General features: G+C 37.0%; 2 protein-coding genes across 4 annotated transcripts; one reads left to right on the forward strand and one right to left on the reverse strand.

Moving 5' to 3' along the window:
* Positions 1 to 3: 3 nt before the first annotated feature.
* LOC106648357 (activating signal cointegrator 1 complex subunit 3) lies at positions 4 to 8,423 on the forward strand. Its single transcript, XM_014365202.2, has 21 exons — positions 4 to 493; positions 638 to 741; positions 808 to 950; positions 1,042 to 1,356; positions 1,427 to 1,667; positions 1,745 to 2,047; positions 2,124 to 2,269; positions 2,337 to 2,599; positions 2,673 to 3,380; positions 3,445 to 3,550; positions 3,629 to 3,853; positions 3,932 to 4,480; positions 4,539 to 5,187; positions 5,247 to 5,467; positions 5,529 to 5,927; positions 6,001 to 6,894; positions 6,963 to 7,153; positions 7,218 to 7,386; positions 7,454 to 7,711; positions 7,779 to 8,127; positions 8,188 to 8,423. The coding sequence occupies exons 1-21, from the start codon at positions 312 to 314 to the stop codon at positions 8,271 to 8,273; spliced, it is 6,501 nt and encodes a 2,166-aa protein (XP_014220688.1). The 5' UTR covers positions 4 to 311; the 3' UTR covers positions 8,274 to 8,423.
* Positions 8,414 to 16,596, reverse strand: LOC106648358 (NADP-dependent malic enzyme). Of its 3 annotated transcripts, XM_014365205.2 has the most exons (10): positions 16,119 to 16,596; positions 13,793 to 13,973; positions 13,388 to 13,546; positions 13,071 to 13,252; positions 12,503 to 12,995; positions 12,065 to 12,433; positions 11,688 to 11,982; positions 11,477 to 11,621; positions 10,216 to 10,315; positions 8,414 to 9,726 (listed from the first exon to the last, which is right to left on the reverse strand). In XM_014365205.2, exons 1-9 carry the CDS (start codon positions 16,142 to 16,144, stop codon positions 10,258 to 10,260), a joined length of 1,908 nt encoding a protein of 635 aa, XP_014220691.1. In that variant the 5' UTR covers positions 16,145 to 16,596; the 3' UTR covers positions 8,414 to 9,726; positions 10,216 to 10,257. The 3 variants fall into 3 exon arrangements, with proteins under 3 accessions (XP_014220691.1, XP_014220690.1, XP_014220692.1); XM_014365204.2 differs by having other exon boundaries at positions 8,414 to 10,315; XM_014365206.2 differs by lacking the exon at positions 10,216 to 10,315 and having other exon boundaries at positions 16,119 to 16,595.
* Between the last annotated feature and the right edge of the window lie 6,608 nt (positions 16,597 to 23,204).

The raw sequence follows: 23,204 nt of genomic DNA on the forward strand, positions 1-23,204 counted from the left end.
GTTTATTATTATTTTCATTTATCAAAATAATAAAACGACGCCAGTTTATAAATTATTTACATCTGCGCGTTTTTTTGAATGATTGATTTTTGCACTTGGCAGTTTCCCATTGTGCACTCCGCACGTGCTTAGGCATTTCGCTGATCGCATTGCACGATACAAGACGTCTGTCGACTGTAAACAGGCAGTCGCTTTTATAATAGCCAACATTACTGCACAACAAGTCTTTCGGTGCAATTCTTACTTGGCGCCCGTGCAGTATAACAAACTCTATCCGCTCTTATTATTTTGTGCCGAATGTTGTGATCACAATGGTGGATCCCAAGAAACATAAAGAAAAGCACGATGGGACTCCCATAGATCGTAACTCGAATTTTGGAGATTATGTCAATTTTCCACAGCAAGATAATCACATCTCAAACGGGTTAAATGGTGCAGATGTCAATGGCCGAGATGGTGCCTCTACGAGCACAACTGCATCGAGGCAACACAGGTTACTGATTGCAAATTCCTATGTATTGCCGTGAATGTTGTAATTGACATTGATGTATTTTTTTTTTAATTTGACAACATGGATGATTAGCAACAAAAAAACTTGATGAGCTGAAAATTTGAGGAATTAATTTTTTATTTTCAGAAATCTCCAGTGGAATGAAATTCTTGAAAGGGTGTCCAAAGATGCTATACCCTTCTTCAAGAAATTTAACAATATTGTATCAAAATTATTATCAAAATTATGTGGTAAATATGATAAGAAAATTATCTTCAATCATACTAAACTCATGTTACTAAATTTGAACTTTTCAGAGGGTCCAGAACTTATTGATCACTTAGCACTTACTTCATTAAGATTTTTAATTAAAGATAAGGTTGTTAGTGAACAATCAATACTAGAACTGAAGGAAACATTGGGGGAGTTAGACCAAAGCACAATTAATGAAATGACACAGGTAGCTAGCTACTGATGCAAATCATTTTATCGTACTTACTCATATTTTCATTGTTTAAATCCAAATAATAATCCATTCAAATTTTTATAAGACTGCAGAAAATATTAGAAGAAAAATAACACATGAAGATTTATTATTAATTTTAAATCTTGAAAGTGGAAATGGAAATAGCTTAGAAGGATCATCAGCCAGTTATTCACGCTGTTCAGAGTTATATGATACTAATTTCACATGTGATCCTGATATGTATGACTGGGGAGAAGATGATGAATATCTTGGAGATGATCATATGACAGGTAGAGCTTTATCGCCTGATAGAGTTGATCGATGGTTGACATTACCACCTGTAGAAACAAAATCAACAAAAGTTCCAATACCAATTACAGCAGTAGCTAAAAAATCAGATGTTTGTATTTTTTATATTTTTATATATTTGACATTCATATGTATATTATATCTCAAAACTAAAATTTCAGTTTGATAGAAAATATTATTCTAAAGAGTTGGCTGAAGCCTACAAAAAATATCAAGAGACAATGTCTTATGATGAATTTGAAAGATTTATTATAGATAAATTAAAAAATATTTCACTGGCACAGAGTGAATTAGTTGACTTGATGGGGTTCGATAAAATACATTTCATAGAATATTTAATAGAGCATAGTAAGCAAATAATAGCTTGGTTCAGCAATCAAATAGTGGCTAAAACGTATACGTGTAAGCATTGTTCAAATATGATTTATTCTATTTCATTTTATTATAATTGTAATTAATAGTACCTATGTTTTTTTCAGCCGTTCAACAAAAAGTACCACAAATAGCGTCTCAAGTTATTGTACACTCAGAAAAAGAAAAACAATTAATGAAACAAGTGCGTAAAGAGGAAAAAAAATTGCAGAAAGTGGCCAATAAATTAGAAAAAAATGAAATTGATGATGAAATTATTGATTTAAAACGGCTACAATTTACGAAAAAAGAAGCATTGAAGGCAAAAGCTGAACCACTTTTTCCAAAAAAGATCATTCACTTGCCTACAGTACCTCAGAAAAGATATCCATTTGTATTTGATTCAAAATTAGATGCTAAAACATCTGCAGGTACATATGGTTTATTTTTATTATTTTTTCTTCAATAAATTGGAAGGCTTGTGATTATAGCTCATCCTTGTTGCAGGTTTTATTTCAGGAAAACAAATGGTTCTCTCTGAAGATGTTATTAGAGTTGACTCAAAAATCTCTGAACGAGTTGATATTCCAGTACCAGAACCAAAACCTCTAAATATTGGAAATAATTTTGTGGCTATTGAGACTCTAGATGAAGTTAGTGCTATAAATATTTATTTTAATTTTGTAGACAAAAAATAAATTTTTTTATTGTATTTTCTAGATAGGAAAACTTGCGTTTAAGGGAATCAAATCCTTGAATAGAATTCAAAGCATAGTTTTTGATGCAGCTTATCACACCAACGAAAATTTACTTATATGTGCTCCAACTGGAGCAGGAAAAACAAATGTAGCCCTGTTGTCAATTGTTTACTGCATTAAGCAGCATATTGACAATGGTGTTTTACAAACTAATGACTTTAAAATTGTTTATATAGCACCAATGAAAGCTTTAGCTGCAGAAATGACAGCTAACTTTAGTAAAAGGTAAGTTCTTCTATTGCAATAGAAACAGTTTCTTCTTGGATTAATTATTGAATTTGCATTTAAATTCCATTAGATTAGCAAGTTTAGGAATAACTGTAAGAGAATTAACGGGTGATATGCAATTAACAAAATCAGAAATATTAAAAACACAAATGATAGTAACAACCCCCGAGAAATGGGATGTTGTTACTCGGAAAGGTACTGGCGATGTCGAACTTACAAGAATAGTTAGATTACTAATCATTGACGAGGTACATTTATTACATGGAGATCGTGGACCCGTAGTCGAAGCTCTCGTAGCTCGAACACTTCGACAAGTAGAATCGTCTCAGAGCATGATCAGAATTGTTGGCTTATCAGCTACGCTGCCAAATTACGTTGATGTAGCACAATTTTTACGCGTCAATCCTTACAAAGGTCTATTTTATTTTGATCATCGTTTCCGCCCGGTGCCCTTGAGCCAATCATTTGTTGGTGTGAAAGCTTTAAAACAAATGCAACAAATGACTGATATGGATCTCGTGTGCTATGAAGAAGTTGTCCACCATGTAAGTCAAGGCCATCAGGTCATGGTTTTTGTTCACGCTCGAAATGCTACAATAAGAACAGCTAATGTGCTCAAAGAACTGTCCATGAAAGACCAAACTCAATCTCTATTTGTCTCTGATGAAAGCAACAAATTAGCTCAAAAAGCGTTTCAACGATCCCCTAATAAATATTTGGCCGAGTTATTCGAACATGGATTCTCAGTTCATCACGCTGGCATGCTACGTACCGATAGGTAAATATAAGAATTCCACAGAGTGTTGACACATCATGAAAATTGACTCAATTATTATTTTTAGGAACCTAGTCGAAAAGTATTTTGCCGAAGGTATGATTAAAGTACTAGTTTGCACATCAACACTCGCTTGGGGTGTCAATTTGCCTGCTCATGCTGTTATCATTAAAGTAAAACAAATTTTTATCCTATAGATAATTACATATTTACTAAGATAAAATTTGAAACGAATTACTGTTGTTTTTAAGGGAACTGAAATTTACGACTCAAAGCACGGAACATTTGTCGACTTAGGTATACTGGATGTTTTACAAATTTTTGGGCGTGCTGGCAGACCGCAATTTGACACATCTGGTCATGCCACTATAATAACAACGCATAACAAATTGTCGCACTATTTGTCTCTTTTGACAAATCAATTTCCCATCGAAAGTAGTTTCATTACGTATTTGGCTGACAACTTAAACGCCGAGGTAATTGTTTTTTGCAAAATTTTTATAATGTCAGTAGTTTATGTAGAAGACTGTTGATGAAATTCTCTCTTTCAATAGATTGTGTTAGGTACTGTATCAAATGTCCGGGAAGCCGTGGAGTGGCTTAGCTATACATATTTATTTGTCCGAATGAAGTTGAATCATCTCGTATACGGGTTAGATCTCGCGTCATTTGCCAGAGATCCTAATCTGGAAGAAAAGCGCACACAGTTGATCCATACAGCCGCTATGAATCTTGATAAAGCACGAATGATACGATACAATACCGCTACCGGTGATTTAAATGCTACAGATCTTGGTAGAACGGCGAGTCATTACTACCTAAAGTATGATACTATTGAAATTTTCAACGAACTAATGAAACCTGCCATGACGGAAGCTGATATATTGGCTTTGATATCGCGCTCGCAAGAATTTCAACAACTCAAAGTTCGAGAAGAAGAAATGGAAGAGCTTGAAACGTTGCAGTCCGAGTATTGCGAAGTTGCTGCACAGGGAGGCAAAGAAAATATTCACGGGAAAGTCAATATCTTGATGCAGACCTATTTATCGAAAGGTCGATTGCAATCATTTTCTCTAATATCGGATCAGGCATATATTGCTCAGGTAAATTTTCGAATGTACATCAAATTGACAAGCATTTAATCTACCATATTTTAAACAGAATGCAGTAAGAATATGCAGAGCACTGTTTGAAATGGAACTTCGTGAACACAACTCGCTGATGGCCAGTAGAATTCTCGAAATGGCTAAAATGTTGGAACTTCAACAGTGGGATCACATGAGTCCTCTTCGTCAATTTTTCTGCCTACCTTATGAAATCGTACAAAAAATTGAAGATCGCGATATATCCATTGAAAAGCTGAAAGATTTGAGTGTCACTGATATAGGTATTATGATTCGCAATCAACGCGCAGCAGCTCTCGTAAAGAAGTGTTGCAATGAGTTCCCGTGCATTACATTTGAAGCCATGTTACAACCTATTACTCGCACAGTGCTTCGAATTCGTTTAAAAATCATCGGCAATTTTACTTGGAATGATAAAATTCACGGGAAAACAGCTGAAAACTTTTGGCTCTGGATTGAAGATCCTGAAAGTTGTTTTATTTATCATTATGAATACGTTCAATTAACAAAAAAACAAGTTATCACCGAATCCGGTCAAGATTTGGTAATGACGATTCCCTTGACTGAACCATTGCCTAATCAGTACATCGTTAAAGCCATAAATGATCGTTGGCTGGGTTGCAGTTATTGGGAGCCGCTAAAACTTGCGGATTTGATTTTGCCTGATTCTCATCCTCCTCATACTGGTAAGTAAAGTCAATGATTACCTACGAAAAAAATGACTCAATTAAACTTTTTTTATCAGATCTCTTGGAACTCATGCCATTGCCGAAGTCCGCGCTGAAGTCTCCGGTGTTCGAGAGTCTTTACTCATTTACGCATTTTAATCCAATTCAAACTCAAATATTTCATTGCCTATATCATACGGACAACAATGTGCTTTTGGGCGCTCCTACTGGTTCGGGTAAAACTATCGCCGCTGAAATAGCTATGATGAGAGTTTTCAGGCTAGAACCCGATCGTAAAGTACGTTAAGAATTAATTTAAACATCAACTTGAAAAAAAATTGAATAATTACTCGTTTTAGGTGGTATATATTGCTCCATTGAAAGCACTCGTGAGAGAACGTATGAAAGATTGGACGAAACGTTTGGGTGGTGTACTCAATAAAAATGTTGTTGAATTAACTGGTGATGTGACACCCGACGTAAAATCCATTTCAACATCCGATGTTATTGTGACAACTCCAGAAAAGTGGGACGGTATAAGTCGAAGTTGGCAAACGAGAAATTACGTGCAAAAAGTTGCACTCATAATTATCGATGAGATACATTTACTCGGTGAAGATCGAGGACCCGTACTCGAAGTCATTGTATCTCGAACTAATTTTATTGCCTCGCACACGTCCAAAACTTTGAGAATTATCGGGTTGTCTACAGCCTTAGCTAATGCCGTTGATTTGGGCAATTGGCTGGGAATCACTTCGGTATTGTCTACGGATCAAATTTTTTTCTTCTCGTTTCGTCGAAAAATATCATTAAACAATTTATTTATTGCAGACCGGTTTGTACAATTTCCGTCCTTCAGTACGACCCGTACCATTGGAGGTTCACATATCTGGATTCGCTGGAAAGCACTATTGTCCACGAATGGCAACGATGAACAAACCAACTTTTGCTGCTATTCGTCAATATGCTCCACACAGTCCATCGTTAATATTCGTCTCGTCTCGTCGTCAAACTCGTCTCACGGCCCTCGATCTTATAGCATACTTGGCCGCTGAAAATGATCCAAAGCAATGGATGCACATGCCCGAAGAAGAAATGGATAGCATACTCGACGGCATCAAAGATACAAATCTCAAGTTGACCTTAGCTTTTGGCATTGGTCTCCATCATGCTGGTCTTGAGGAAAAAGATCGACAGGTCGTCGAAGAGTTATTTGTCAACAATAAAATACAGGTGCTCGTGACGACTGCTACCCTCGCTTGGGGTGTCAATTTTCCTGCTCATTTAGTCGTTATCAAGGGCACCGAATATTTTGACGGAAAGACTAAACGATACGTTGACATGCCAATTACAGATGTTTTGCAGATGATGGGTCGTGCCGGTCGACCACAGTTTGATACTTCTGGTGTTGCTGTTGTGCTCGTACACGATATAAAGAAGAATTTTTATAAGCACTTTTTGTATGAGCCTTTTCCAGTTGAATCTAGCCTTTTAGACGTCCTTCCAGATCACATTAATGCTGAAATTGTCGCTGGCACGATCAAAACTAAGCAAGAGTTTCTCGATTATCTTACCTGGACCTACTTTTTCAGGCGTTTGTTAAAAAACCCTCGATACTACAACTTGGAAGACATGGAACCAGAGATGGTTAATAGTTACTTATCAAATTTAGTTGATAAGACGCTTGCTGTTTTAATAGATTCGCAATGTGCATTTTTCGACGAGGTTATTATAATTAAATTTTTAAATTAAAAAAAATCGTTATGGTGAAATTATTGGTTGATTATTTTCAGGACGCACAAATTATAGATCCGTTACCTTTAGGTAGGATAGCTTCATACTATTATTTATCACATCAAACAATTGCCATGTTCAACGAAAAGTTGCAGGACAACATATCGTTAGAGGAATGTTTGAGAGTCATGTGTGATGCTCATGAATACGACGAATTACCTGTTCGTCATAACGAAGATTTACTTAACGAGTATGTATTTTTAATACAATATAAGTGAGATCTGGTTATTGATAATTTATTTAATTCGTTACAGGGAATTAGCAAAAATGTGTAAATATAAAGTTGAATCGCTATCGTATGACTCATCAAATACGAAAGCCTTCCTGCTTCTACAAGCGCACTTTTCCAGATTACCTTTGCCATGTGCAGATTATTATACAGATTTGAAATCCGTTCTCGATCAGTCAATACGTATTTTACAGGTAAATTTTGAAATTTTAATATTGTATCATATGATAGAACGAGTTTTCATAGAATTGTATGAAACAGGCTATGATTGATGTTGTCGCCGAACGAGGACATTTATCATCAACTCTCCAGGTGATGCAGCTGTTACAAATGGTACTGCAAGCTAGATGGGTTGAAGAGTCAGCATTACTGACTCTGCCTAATGTAGAGAAAGAGCATTTATATTTATTCGATAAATTTCCCAAATGTCTTCCTCTATTTTGCTCTAACTTGGCTAAGAATAGTAGGTACTTTTATGAAACATTTTTGAAGGAATTTATTGAAACGCAAGTTAACAAAGTGAGTAAATTGAATCATTGATCCAAATAAATTAATAAGTATAACTATGATTTAATTTTTCTTTTAGATTCAAGAGGTAGCTAAAGAAATGCCCATTTTATGGGTGGACCTTTGCATCCAAAATGGTTCAGATTCTGAGGATCACATTGAAAATAAAATCGAATTAAGGCGAAACGTTTGTAATTATATCGATGTTAAAGCGGATCATATGTATACTTTAGTCGTAGGCACAAAACGGAAAAATTATTCCAAGTCATTAAAAGCGCACTGTCCACGTTTCCATCGTCCCAAAGACGAAGGCTGGTTCTTGGTACTTGGCGACATAAAGGAACGCGAACTCTGGGCTCTGAAGCGCATATCAGGAGTAAATAATCGAAAGACTCATTATCTAACGTTTATACCACCATCTAATTTAGGTAAGTTTCATATTTCGTTAATTATCAATGTTTTTACTCATAGTTTTCTCAATATTTTAGGAAAAATTGATTTACAATTTTACGTGATGTCTGACTGCTATTTAGGACTGGATCAACAGTATACCATCCCATTGAATGTGATATAATTTTTTTTATCTTTCAAAGATGGATTAATCAACGTATTAATTATTCAAATTATAAAAGTATTATCATTTACTGTAATTATAATTACTAAAATTGAAATAGTATCATAATTATCATAATGATATTCTTAAACAAAGATAGATTTCAAATAATTAACGTTTTGATGTTTATTTTTTTCCCAATTACATCTCACCCATTTATCGCATGGGTAAAAAGTATAATAGAAAAATGTTTACAATTGTTATAATACTATCAATGAAAGGGTGTTCATACTTTCACAATTACAAATGATGTTTGCGTTTACATACAATATTCATATTGATGAAAAAACAATTGCAAGAAATATAGCTGATGTTCTTAATGTTAAAAATTAATCATACATACATCCATTTTTTTCTAACTATATTTTGCTATGCATCGTACATGTATATTGTTTTTTTAGGAACCACGTATTAACTGAAGCCTTTTCATTTTTTTAATCTAATTAACATACTTCGTTAAGTTAATTAACACTCATACAGCCAATGACAATAAAACATAGTAACACCTGCCGTCCAACGACGGAATCTCTTCGCCAAACAAGTGTATTGTATATGTACAAAAAATACTGTGGTTTTTTCTTTTTTTATTTTTTTTTATGGTTTTTTTATTAAGTAAACTATGATTAAACATTTAACTTTTTTTAAAAATCACAATAAACGGCTCCTGTTCAATTCAGTCAATAAATTCATCCAAAATGAATTACATTATTATACGTATATTGCCTTATCAATGATTATACATCACCAAATTCGTGGCATTGAAAAAATTTGAATAGTGTATATCGTTTTTTATAATTATTGTAAGCACACCGATAAATCGCTATATTTTATTAAAGCGCGATAAAAATTGTATCGGAAATTCATTAACTTTTCTGCGATATTAATCTAACAATTCAAAAATTAAATCTTTTGATAATAGTTTTCAAAAATTTTAATTACGATTAACAACATTTATGTTTGTAACACCTGCACTTTAACAGTTCGAAATGTAAATATAAAAAAAATTTCGGAAACTTATTTTTCACAAATTGTGCTACAAATATGAATACAAATAAAAGCATCCACATCTGAAAGTAACACGATCGTTAGCCATGCACTTCAGTACTATTCGCATTATATTACTGAATGAAATACACAATGTTTTACGTTCGAAAACGAACGTCGGCAGTTCAAAATAATGTATAAGCTCTATCATAAAGATTTTGAAGTAGGTAATAATCATCGCTCAATAAAATCATTATTTTAATTCATTAAATAACTTACGCCTATTACAATCGTTCCTGCGACTCGAAAACACGTAAGTGAGTGAAACTTGAATAAGTATTACAATTTTTCGTTTTTCTTGATTATAATATTTAGCGTGTATGTTTAGTTCCTCTCGGTTTGCTTGAGAACATCGCCAGCATGTTACAAGCTGTTGAATAAATAATACATCGATATTTTTAGTATTTTTTTATTGCAATTCATGATCAAAGCCATCGAAAAAGTATCATTTCTTCAGAACACCAAATAGCATGCAAAGATGAACAGAGAAAATGTTGAAACAAAAAACATTAATATAGTAGTTGTTAATATTCATGCAGGTATTCACGATTGCTGGTGCTTCGCAGTTAGTTGCGTGAAATTATATTCAGATATTATAAAATATGCCTATTTTATAGAATCATGCACATTTGACTCGAATTGTGTTTGCTCAATCGTTGAGTTTGACTTCGATATTTTTGATGGAAACCCGATTAAAAGTCACCATTTTTCAAATTATTAAATACGGGGGTTTACTCATCTACTTGGATTACTTCGATTATTGAAAATATTCAGATGATAAAGTGAATTAAAGGTAATGGATCTAGAGGAAAATAACTGTTATCTACGAAAATTTTTATGAGGTATTGTTCCTATTTACCAAAATGAAGTTGCTTATGAAAAGATCGCCTATAATCATAATTTATTTTAGCAGTGATGGTCCGTCCTTGGCTCTTGCTTTAAAATAGGTATCGAATGATCTATAAAAATAAAATTCAGCCCAAATCAACTTTTACTTATTGCTCGTTATCGTTTATATCCAATATTTTCTTGTTTCTTATCCTCAACCATCATTTCACCTCTCTATGTTTAATTGAAATAATGATGCGTGTTTGTATGGCGAATACATGTATTCATGCACATTTGTCATTGACTTAACAAAGTGGTTATCGCTGTGTGCGCCATATAGAGACATGCTTTCATATAGGCTGACCTACATGCATGTTATTTTAGCCAACACCTAATTCAGACGGAAGATCATGCGTAGATATTAGACTTGATTTTTCGTGTATGTTTACTTTATTCAAGCATATCAGCCGATGAAAGCGAACAATAAAAATAATATTCTGTCATTTTTTCATACATGCAGTTATTCAAACAGAAAATCAATCAAAATCAATTTGTTAGTGTATCGGTTGCATATTTTTCAATGCAGTTTTAATTCATTTAAAATTATATATCATAGAATTATGCATCAAGTAAATTAGATTTTCTTATAGCATAAAATTATAAATAAAAATTAAAAAAAAAACTACCATTTTATTAAGGGCCAAGAAATTCTATATTATAACAACTACAACAAATATATTTATCAATTATAATCCAATAAAAACATAATAAATTATTTTGAGTGCGTTTTTCTGACGCCAATACATTTATTAAAAGAAAATACTAAATCTTCGCAAGTAAATAAAAATTTCTTGTTGAAGATTGTTGCAGAGTATCACAGTAAACTTTAAAAATAACTTTTTTTATAATTTATAATAGATAATTAGTAATTAAGATTACTATAACGATTTAGAATAGGCAAATGTTAAATTTACAAATTGAAGGTATAAAAGCAGGGCAGTAATTTTGTAAAGCCATCAACACTAAAGTGCATAAGTTTTGCAAAAAAAAATTACTTAGTAAACTTAAATAAATAAAAGCTATCTATGATAAAGTACAAACAAACGCCTACTGCATTAAAAAAATACATTTAAAAAGCTACTATTTTTTAAAAGTAGAAAATACAGAGCTTGTTGAGAGACGATGTGTCAGAAATAAGATTCGTGAAAATAGGGCTTGGTTTTATCATGGAAAAAACACAAGCATTTTGTATTTGAATTTCGATTTTCTGCTCAAGGCTCGGCGGTACTTACTGTTCGGGCAGAATTCGCGGATTGCAAAAGCTCTCTGGCCACGAGTACATGTTCGGCAAGGGACTGTCGTAATTGCAGTCGTACATTTTACTCATGATAAACGAGCGTTTGTCTTTTGGTTCGGGATACTCGCTCGCCAAATTACCTGTTGTTTTAAGGTAGGTTAGAGAGATTATTTCGAGAAAATAAAATAATAATCACTGAAAATTACCGTGTCTATAAGCGTAATCGGCAATTTTGCAGGCAATATCGATCGAACATTCTTGAATGGTACCCAAAGGTGGATATACACTGCCTCTTTCGAGATCCTCGTTGGATACGTTATTAGCGACTTCTTGGGCTGAGAGTAGGAACATCTCTTCGGTTATATGATGGCAACCGGTTGCAATTACACCGAGAGCAATGCCTGGGAAAATGTACGCATTGTTACCTTGACCTGGCTTGTAAGTTTTTCCGTTGTATTCAACTTCACCGAATGGTGAGCCAGACGAAAATATACATCTACCCTGTAGTAAGGTATAATTGACAATATGAATTGGAAACATATGACTTTCACACGCGAATGTTTAAATGTCTTTTAAAACGAACCTGCGTGTGCTCGTAGGCAGCTTGAGCCGTGCACTCGGCCTTGCTCGTTGGATTACTGAGTGCAAAGATTAAAGGTCTTTCATTATTTTTGGCCATTTCTTGCAGTACCTCCGGTGTAAAAGTATTGGCAGCAGCCGATGCTCCTATCAGTATGGACGGCTTGACTTTTCTCACGACGTCGATGAGCGTCGTCATGGGCTCGTGATCCTTGGCGTAGTAAATTTTGTGACCCTCCAGGTCTCCAACTGTACGCGTCGTCGTCAGAAGACCGTCAATATCCAACATCCAAATGTTGTTACGCGCTTCTTCCGCCGAGCAGCCATCGGCCTCCATAGCCTTTACGCACAAATCGGCAATTCCGATAGCTGCCTGAAGGGTGATGATGATTTTTAGCATATTTCATGAAAAAAAACTTGACATTCGGAATGATGAACTTACCTCTCCAGCACCGAGAAAGACGAATTTGTTGTCTCTCATGGCTTTTTTGGTGAGCCTCTGAGAAGCAAGGATACCAGCTACGGCAACAGCTGCGGTACCCTGTATGTCATCATTAAAAGTGCAGTACTTATTTCTATATTTATCGAGAAATCGGAAGGCATTGTGATTTCCAAAATCTTCAAACTGTATGAGCACGTTCTGGCCGTATTTCTTAACGCAGGCGCACATGAACTCATCGAGAAGCTCGTCGTACTCCTCACCGAAAGTCCTGGGCTTGTTCAAGCCGATGTAATGAGGGTCGTTGCGCAACTGCTCATTGTTCGTGCCTACGTCAATGGTGATTGGGAGACATTGGTGAGGCTTGATGCCGGCCAGGGCCGTGTAGAGAGCGAGCTTGCCCACGGGTATGCCCATGCCGCAGGCTCCCAAATCGCCCAGACCCAATATTCGCTCGCCATCGGTCACGCAGATCGCTCGGACGGCCTGTTCTGGCCTGCGAATCGGGTCAATTAGTAATTAGAGTAGCGCGCTAATGGACGCGCGAGCTTTAAAATTACGTAAAACGTACCAGTTGTTGAGAATTTCATAAATGTGACCTTTGTCGTAGATCGTGATGAATAGTCCACGCGGTCTTCGATAGATTACGCCGAACTTTTGGCAAGCCAAGCCGACCGTCGGAGTATAAACGATCGGCATCATTTGCTCGATATTTTCCTTCAGCAGCCGGAAGAACAATCTCTCGTTACGTTCCTATAAGCGATAACAACAAAAACAAGGCGGCGTTTAATTTTCCACGAGCTCTAACGAGTTGTTTAGCTGGTTTAGCTGCAATATATACAACTGCGCGCTTCAAATACACATATCAATAATTCATTCGAGTCTTACCTGAAGCTCGACGAGATAGAGGTAACGATTCAGATCTTCGGTATACTTCATTACGGAGGCTTTGCATAGCGCCAGTTGCTCCTCCTGGGTTTTAAATCTCGGCGGCTGGAGTCCGTGTATTCCCAGCGCTATTCGCTCCTCCAATGAGAAGGCTAATCCCTTTTGAAATATTCAAAGTCTTGTTAGTCTATATGTATACTTTAAGCGTGGATGTATTTGTATAGTAAATCATGAATTCCCACAGAACGCGTGTAAACATCGACAGATAAAAAAAATCCACAGAGATAAACTCAAATTGGCCAAATGAACGTTTATCTCGAGTGGAGTTAATTCGAGCGATTAAATCATCGGACTCGAGAGCGTGCCACCGCGCAAAAAGCGATAACGATTGTGCGCTTTGAGTACCTTGTTGAGCCGCGGATCTCTGAGATGTCCGATACCCTTGACCATATTGATGGGTACGATGTCACCCTGAACTTCGTGTATGCCACGGCGTTGCTGTTGCTGCTGCTGCTCCATTGCCATTGGGGGCAGTGTCCGTGCCCAGGCCCCGCATGTCGAGCCGCAACCACTTCTTCCGCACGATCTGTTTTATAAATTTTAATAATTTTATATTTTATAAAATGTAAAAATTGCATCATGAATAATCTTGCATTATGAATCATTTTGTATAGTGCACTAAAAATGTCGGAGAATCGCCTTTGTGCACACGAGTCCAGTATCAAGGTTGTCGGAGCGAGTTTACGCGTCGAAACGACCTGCTGCTGCCACTTATCGTTGATAAAGCCGCTTGTTTAGTTATTTCTCTTTTTTTTTTCGAAAGAAATTTATTGATAAAACTTGTATTTTTGTACAGAAAAACGACTTAATTAAATATAAAATTTACATGAAGTATGCGCGCAAAGCGACGCTGTATTCGGATCTTAATGCATTCAAAACTATATACATCTACTGGTGGCGAGTGCGATACACAATTATATCAATATGCAAAGCCATCGGGCTCGTTTAGAGCGGAGGCGGAATTATTCGATTTCGCCAGAAGGAAAGCGAGCGCGCACCCTTTGTGTGCACAATCCGTTTCTTTGATTAATTCAAGAGTTTTAAGAAAAAAAAAGAAGTAGCTCTGCGCGTGTCTATACGTAGATATAGATTGTCAAGGAGCGAAATACACGAGCGGGGCTCTCGCGTTACTCTCTTATCTCGCTGCTCTGGCTCTCGGATTTCCTTATTCTATTGGGCTTGCGTCATCGACTTTGCGAGCGGCACGATGGACACGAAGCCGAGTTTTTCCATCGCGAAAGCTTATCGTCTTATTTTTTGCGCTCAATTATCCAAAGAATCACGCCACTTGGCGCTCACAGGTATGCCTTTACGGACTCTGTCACCTACACACGAGCACCGGCGCTGCTCGAAGCCTCGTGAACTAGTTTCGCCGTCGAATCAAACGGAAAAAGATTATGAAAATAGACAATACGGATTTAGGCTAAAAGACGCAATTGAGTGTACATGTAATGCTTGCGCGTGGCTTTAAAAGTCTCAGACGACGAAAATAGAACGTGTTAATGTCGAAAAACGTCTGGATGCGGTCATAAAGCATCGAAAATAAATCTGCAGCTGTATATATAATTTTTTTTCTTCTCACTTCGTTCCTCGCAACACACAGCTGCACCAAGCTGGCTGCCTCTGTTGCTGCGGCGCGCTCATTATTACGTGCGTTCAAAAATATCCGCGTCGCGCGTATACCGCAAGAATGCGCTGCACCGACTTCGTCTTTTTGAATTCGACTCCGAAAAAGTGCAGGCAATCTTTGCTCAATTAGAGAGGGCCTAACGGTTGATCGCGTCTTGGAAGCAAATTACACGATTCGTTTTTTCTCCACTATACATGCGCATGAAGGTTACGCGTGTATATTCGGGGCGCATGTCTCGATAAGAGAACTTGTTAAAATTTGAATTTGACGTCGGCGGAGTCAATGTACTCAAAATCAATATTTACTTTCGAGAGATAAGAGGCTACTACTAAGTTTATGCGTCCCCAAAATGTCACGTGCCAAAAAGCTCCCTAGTCATTTCAGATAAATACCGTAATGGAAAGCGCACGTGGCAAAGTTTGCATACGCAATATTTAATTCACGGAGAAATCAAACGAAGAAGAAAAGCAGATAAAATTTCATCGCGATTATAATGTAAACGCACGGGCCATTGGTGGTTCTTTCGTTCGCTCTCAGCTGACAGGCCGAAGCCTCACGTGTGTATTTATTCGCGGACCGATGCGAACGAGCGCTGCTTTTATGTAATACAGCCGATGCACGAGTGTTCCACATTTCTCGCTTTGCCCTGCATTTGTGCCAAATGACGATGAATCTCGACTGCTTGCTTAAATGTCGTTCTATGTCCTCGTTAAAAATCGATTCCCATCGACATTTCAAACGATCGACTCGTTCGATCGCGCGGATGTCCCGTTTACGATACATATTTATTGGCCCTATATAGCGACTGGCTACAACGGCCTACCCTTCGCAGCCGAAGCTCGGCCGCCCGACACCGAGACTCCACTTAACCTCTCAACTCGGGTCGAGGGTAAAACACGGCATCGCGCGATGGACAGCCCTGAAAACGGCATCGAAAGGACAGCAGCGGTAGCCGAGCACGCGGAGAGTCGGAGTTTACGTCGGCTAGACTCTTCGTTCGTACGTCAAGTGGTATCGTAAGATGTGCATGACAGTACTCACAGGATGGTCCTTTGTAGCGAGAACATTTCGGAGTCCTTGTTGGTGTCGTCGTCGAACAGCTGATCCGGACTGACGATCGAACGGTTGCCTCTGCTTCAACAGCTCTTTCTTCTATCGTATGCGCTCCTTGGGTGCACTTTAAAGCATGTATGTGCCTGCCACAGCACTCGAATCGATACTTAACACTACGCTTTCTTTCATACAGTGCTCGTGTACATGTGTACACGCGACTATGGCGTCCGCACTTAGAAATATACAGTACGTACGGTATACGATTGAGGCACACTCACACACGCGCACATGCACTGCTGCTACTGCTGCTGGGCGCCTATACAGAAAGCCCGCTGAGACCACTGAGCGCGGACCAACACGCGCGTCTATCTATGTAGATATATAGGGGTACTACGCACACCTATATATAGAAATGGGATTGCGGATCGAGGAGAGAAGAGCGCGAACGACGGCTGCGGTGCGACTGCGCGCCTACGCTGTGCCGCTGCTACCACTGCTGCGTGGATGTCTCCGCCGTTTATACCAGCCGTGCTCCAAATGTGCGAGCAGAGCCGAGGCACCTGTACCTATATATACATATCTATATATGCACAAGCCGTGCTTTGTATTGTCGCGCCAGAAAAGCAGACGACGCCTTTTTCTTTTTCAAACATATATAATGTACGAAAATTAACATTTCCAAAAGATTAGATTAAAGTTCGGAGATTTTATGGTGCCGGATTTGTTGTCGCGTCTACCGCCGTTGCAGCACGATTGAATTATATTTGTTTGGCGCGATCGAGACCTAAAACACAGACGTCATTGGTTTATTTATATAAGCTCTTAATTTCTTTTTCTTTTTTCGATTTTTCATTAATCGAGGACCGATATTCGACTACGAACATAAATTATGCACTTGAAAAGAAAAAATGAAGTTGATACTACTTGCGAAAATATTTATCGAAACGTCCGTGCACTACCCGATAAAAAAATGATTAACCATAAAAAAATCCCCGACTCTATTAGAAATGTTTTACTTATTTACATGTTTGACTTGTGTAGCAAAGGATAAATTTTATTTAAAATTCACCTTTCTTTCTGCTCTTGTATCATCGCTGTGCAGCTATGTATTTTTATAATCGTACGCACACAAGCGGTTATTTTTTTTCAAGACAAACATTTTTCGAGCTCGTTTTACATATTTGCATAATGTCCGTTTGATAAAGGTAATAATAATTCGCCACAAGTTTCTCGGCAAATTCCAACAAACAGGACTAAAAATTTAATCTAGAGAAATTTTAAAAAATGTCTCTCACAAACGAAACCTATCACGATGCATGAATTTACGAGAAACAATCAACTGCCAAACATAATGACGCTGAGCGCCTCTTTCTCCGCTTCAAAGAGCTGTCATCGTAAATCGCCAGCGAAGCACCGAAATCACAAACGACGGCTAATTAAGCCCCATACATGACAGGCCTTTTGACTAATGGCACGCGTATCGTGAATCATTTGTTAATAAGCATTTAATATGTCTACTTTGGGCAAACAGAAACAGCGAGTCGGCCTTCGATCTCGCAGCCACTGCTGTCGCCGTTGCTGCGTAAACCAAGAATGTGTATTGAAAGCGAAGCTAATTATAGTGGATGCGAAATTCACGAGTGCAAGAGGGGAAGGTAGCCAAGTTTGAACTTTGAATTGCCATGCAGAGAAAGAGAGAGAGAGAGAGAGAGAGAGAATCGAAGCAATGTATACACTTAGCTCGCGGCATTGTGTCCCGCACGTGCAGCAAATGAAAATCGATTTCCCATGCATGAGCTTGCGCCGCGTCTCGCGCGCGTACTTGGCTCGCTCTGCACTGTCGTCCTGCAGCTCCAAGAAACGTTAATGTGTGCACATTTTCTTATGCTTGGCGACTTTTCTTCGGCTATTATTATATAAAAGCTGGGGGTCTGACAGCTGGAGGAACGAGGAGCGGAAAACCGGTAATTGCTTTACTTTGCATCGGTCTCCGGGGAGGAAAATGCCCCCGAACCAGAGCGGCCTCGACACGAGTAAACACGCGGCGTGTGTAGGGAATTCATCGAGCTTTCGCTTATGTATGCGCTCGCCCCTCTCTCGACTGTGCCTTCAATAATCAAAATGATAAATGAATTTTTGCCGTTCATATTGCCCTCCTTTTTGCGCTCGCAGCCCTCATCAATCAATTTATCGTTTTCAATTAATTCCTCCAGTATGTATATATAACACAACTTACGTATCAATTTTAATCACTATCTCTTTCATAATTAAAGCCGAGTCTCCCTATGCAGTTGATATTCAAAGTGCGCAACGAAATTTGTCGCATTACCATATCTTTTTTCATTCAAAAAAGATCGCAAATAAAAAATTTGTCTACGCGACAGAAAAAGACGAGTTTTATAATGATCGTGACATCATGCCTAAGCTGGAAGAAAAATTATTTCAACTTTAGCGAGCTGGCAGGACTACTACTACTACTATTACTACGACTTGGTACATTTGTTGTACAAAAGGTCACATTCAAGACGCATACAGTACGTAGATGGGTATACACGAGAGATATGAGAGCTTGCAGAGAAAAAGTCAGCTTGAAGTACAGCACGCGTTTATCGAACTTTCTGTCGCTTCGAGCTGATGCGGAAAGAAAGATATAGTGCATATCTCGTCTTCATGGGTTGAAGAAGGAACAAAAAAAAGAGAGAGAAAAAAGAAAGTAGGGAAAAAGTCGACGGGTATATGCAGAAATGGGGGTTTGCTCGGCTCATGTATATAAGGCTCAGCTCGCGCGCGGGAGTCAGCGCTTTTCGCCTGCATAACAAGCTCGTGGAGGCCCATTGCTGTATGAAAAGTAGATTTGTAAAATCCTGAGCGCTGTGCAGGAAAGACGACTCGCAACCCTATCACTTGAGAAGTAAAAAAAAGCAGCAGCTAGCTCGAGCGCTCCTGCTCCTGCTGCTCCCTTTACGTACGGCATACGCGCGCCAAGGTGTACGCGATTTGTACGTATGCAGCAACACGTGTTCGCTCGGTATACATTTATGTATAGCGCACCAACTTTTTCCGCGTCCCTCACTCGCTCAAGCTTTTGCTAGGGTTTACGTATGCCGGAGCTTTGGGGATTTGTTCTTGTTTAATTTGTCGCTAGAGATTTAATCTGCGGAATTTTGTATGCAGTCGAGCAAACTACCCGATTTCGTATATACCGAACTAACTCAACTACCGCCTATATTCCCCGCGCCGTACATGTTTGAATTATTTTCTTTTCATTTCATCAAGAGCTTTGACAAAAACAAAAAACTACATCGGTATGAGCGAAAAATTCGATGAAAAATAATTTGTCTTCACGGCGGATGAATCGTGTTTCCTTCAGGCGATCCTTTCGTATTAATGGTTATTAAAATTTTTAAAATAATAACTCAAAGGAAGTGCATCTCAATGTCTAGTTCGGGCAAAGCCTTTTTTGAATTCATCGTAAATATTTTTCTACGAGGTGAAAATGATTTTTTTTCCTTTCTTCTTCTATTTAATTACTTTGCTTCCATGACACTCGAAAAAGTATCCAAGTGGAACATATCTCTATACATACGAATAGAAAGAAGAAAATAATAAACGTGAGCTATCAAAATTATTATTTTATTATTAATTTAGCAATTTATTCTGTAATTTTTCTTATTTTGGTTTTAATGTGAGATTTAAACAGTTTTGAATTTAAAAATTACTGAAGCCAATCAAGAATTTTTGTAAAATTCTAATATTTGAGAACTTTTACAGAGGTGCGGATGATAAAACTTTATATTTTAATTTTCAAAAATCAATAAAATATATATGAATGAATTAAAAAAATTTTTTAAATTTTTCATCTTACAAAAGTTGGATCGCAAATGTAAAAAAAAGATTATAATTTTTTCTCAGCTTCAATGATGCTTAAAATGAACAAATAAATTTTCTTTTATATTTGAGAATTTTTTTTAGAAATAAATGTTAAATATTAGTAATACTTTAGAGAATCGTACTTCATACCCAACGCGTCTAACGAAGTTTCACTTCAAAACCCATAACTGCAACCTTTGCGACCTATTTTTGTTATGTGAAAGAGAATCAAAATTAACATAAAATTATGTAAGTAAAAAGTCTTTGTAAGGCTCAAAATATAGAAAAAAATCGCGTCATTTGGAAACAAAACCTTTCGTCATTCTGGACGTTAATGAGTTAATAGCGATTTACGAGATAAATTGCAAGCATTTTAAATTTATTCATAATTGAATTGCGTTCACAGTTTATTGTTTTTGTGTCAACAGTTTCAGGAAAACAGGTTGATCTGTCACGTCACCCTCATTTTATTATAAACAATTATAATATTCTTAAAAATAATGTATATTCAAACAACGATAAACATGAAATTTCACTCTACGAACGGACGCGCCAGCCTCAATCGACGGGATCTGACGACATCAAGCTAAGTGAAAAACAAAACTATAAAATTGATAAAAACATCGAGTTCTATGAAAAGAACATCGAAATCTACACCTCTTACAATTGATTAAATGTGAGGCGATGCCAATTTAGCAGGAAGAGCAATGAACTCGTAAAAATTAGCAAAAGCTGTCGTCAGGTTCTCACGGATGAGCAGGTGCTGACAGGTACTTTCTCCTATTTTTGTATGCGAAATCTAGTAGTATATATTGAGGACCCACGGAGGCCTCTGTGCGATTCGACTATCATCTTATTCGGTGTGCAGAGCTCACGTCACTTTGTACCGCGATTTTATATTATTCAGACTTGTATTAAATTGTGCCGCGAGTCCAATGCGGAGTGTAATTTGTAATCGAGACTAGTGCAGTTAGTACAGTGCAGCCAACCAGGAACCCCAGCCAACCAGTTGCAGAGTGAGCCACGATCTACACCAAGAATCGTCCACCAGGCTTATGTATATTATTTTTAATTAGTTGAGTAAGCCTAGGTGTAAGTTAAACTTTTGTATCTGAATGGATGAATAATATTGCACTGTAATTTATTATAACAAATAATAACGACTACTCCACGCAAATCAAATAAATAACATCATATATACTTTCCCTCGTTGTCACCAGCCAGAATAAAATCAATATATATTATTTATTATAATAAATTGGCTCTCCAGCCGTAACAGATCGATCGTTATGAAAATGTTGGTAGTCGTTAAGACTAAGCATATGAAGGTCTGATGAAATAAGTGGTAGGGGAGAATCGCCTATTATGGCGCACCTAACTCATTTTGATTAATAAAAAAAATGTGCTGCATGATATTATATTTGAAACTGAACATTTTATACCTAAATCTTTGAAAATGCACTCTACTTTCTATGAGAAATGTATTTATCTTTTCATAAACAATCATTCTAAAAAAGTTGTCACTGCGCCGGAATCGGCTCGTTTTTCGCCTATTATCCCCATAGGCTTTACAGGCTTTTAACTTCAAAAAGTGATGTCGTCTGTTTTCGAGGCGCACATTAAATTAACACATAAAAACGTGCGCCATAATTGATCATGAGGATGCGCCGCAATTAGGCAAATTTCAGCGAAAATTTTGGCTACTGCCGGCAGGCGTGTTCTAAGCGGACATGCTCAGTAATCACCATCTCGTGCCCATGGTCGCGTGTTCGATTTAACCTGTCTGCTTATAACATTACAGACGACAATACTGCAGTAACAGTAACACCTATGATTTTATAGAGATTATTAGGATTCTTAAAGGGAAAAATAGACACAAACATCATGCGTTGCCGTGTTTTAAATTGTATATCCTAATAATCTCGATAAAATCATAGGTGTTACTGCAGTCTTGTCATTGAAATAGAGTAGCAGACAGTCCGCTTAGAACACGCCTGCCGCCTAGTGGCCAAAGTTTTCGCTGAAATTTGCCTAATAGGGTAAAAACAATGCGCTCTCATATTGCAAATTACTCATTTACCAATTGATGAATCGTCGATAATAAACCATCATGTTAAAGCTGAACACAAATACTCCATCTCTATATGTACTATAAATCGCGTTTGCGCTGAAAACACTATATTCTCAAGTTTAAAACTCGTAATTAATAGAAGAAAAGTAGCTGATTTTTTAAAATTGCTTGTCATTTATTGTTGATGATATTTTTCAATAATTTTTTTGCCAAAATTAAATGATTGACATGTATTGAATATTACTATATGGGTCAAAATAATACTTTTTTACAAAACCGTGCTCAAGTATGTCACCGTTCTTGACGCGCTTTTGGTATGTAATAGTACATGGTAAAAAGGTCCCAAAAACCAAATATTAGACCCCCTCCCCTCTCCTACTCCCCACTTCCGGTATAAACGTCCGTTTTCGATCTATATTTTTTCTGAGGACATGAAGCAATCAAAAAATTTGAAAAAATTCATAAAAATACTTTTAAACAATTCAAACGACCTTGAATTTTTTCAGATTTTCTGAGTGCTTCAGGCCTTCACATAAAATCATAAAAAAATCGAGATACGGCGATATGAACCGATGTAGAACTCAGAAATTTTTTTCAGTTTTTTTCGCATTAAAAAACATGAACTCAATTTTTTTCAGATTTTTTCAGATTACCTAAAACACCTTTTGAAGCCAAAAACAGCATTTTTTAACGAAAAAAGGTTCCTAGAACTCGATGGTTACCGTGAAGAAATTATTTTGAATTCCTTGTAAAATTTTAATGAATTTTGACCAATTCAAGTTTACGATTCAAGCTTCCTACCTCAATGTAAAGCATCAACAACATAATTGAATCGTTTCTTCATTTAATGTCTTCAGAAACCTTCTTCCAAATTTTGCAGTTCTTTGGGTGATTCATTTTGAAAAAATGGCCAAAAAATTAAAAAAATTTTCCCGCCTAAATTCAAAAATTTTTTCCCGCCAAAATTTGAAATTTTTTCCCGCCAAATTTTCAAATTTTTCCCGCCAAAATTTTCAAATTTTTTCCCACCAAAATTCAAAATTTTCCCGCCAAATTTTCAAATTTTTCCCGCCAAAATTCAAAATTTTCCCGCCAAAATTTGAAATTTTTTTCCCGCCAAAATTTGAAATTTT

Source organism: Trichogramma pretiosum, unplaced genomic scaffold (assembly GCF_000599845.2).
Source record: "Trichogramma pretiosum strain Unisexual culture from Peru unplaced genomic scaffold, Tpre_2.0 scaffold24, whole genome shotgun sequence".
NCBI classification, from domain to species: Eukaryota; Metazoa; Arthropoda; class Insecta; order Hymenoptera; family Trichogrammatidae; genus Trichogramma; species Trichogramma pretiosum.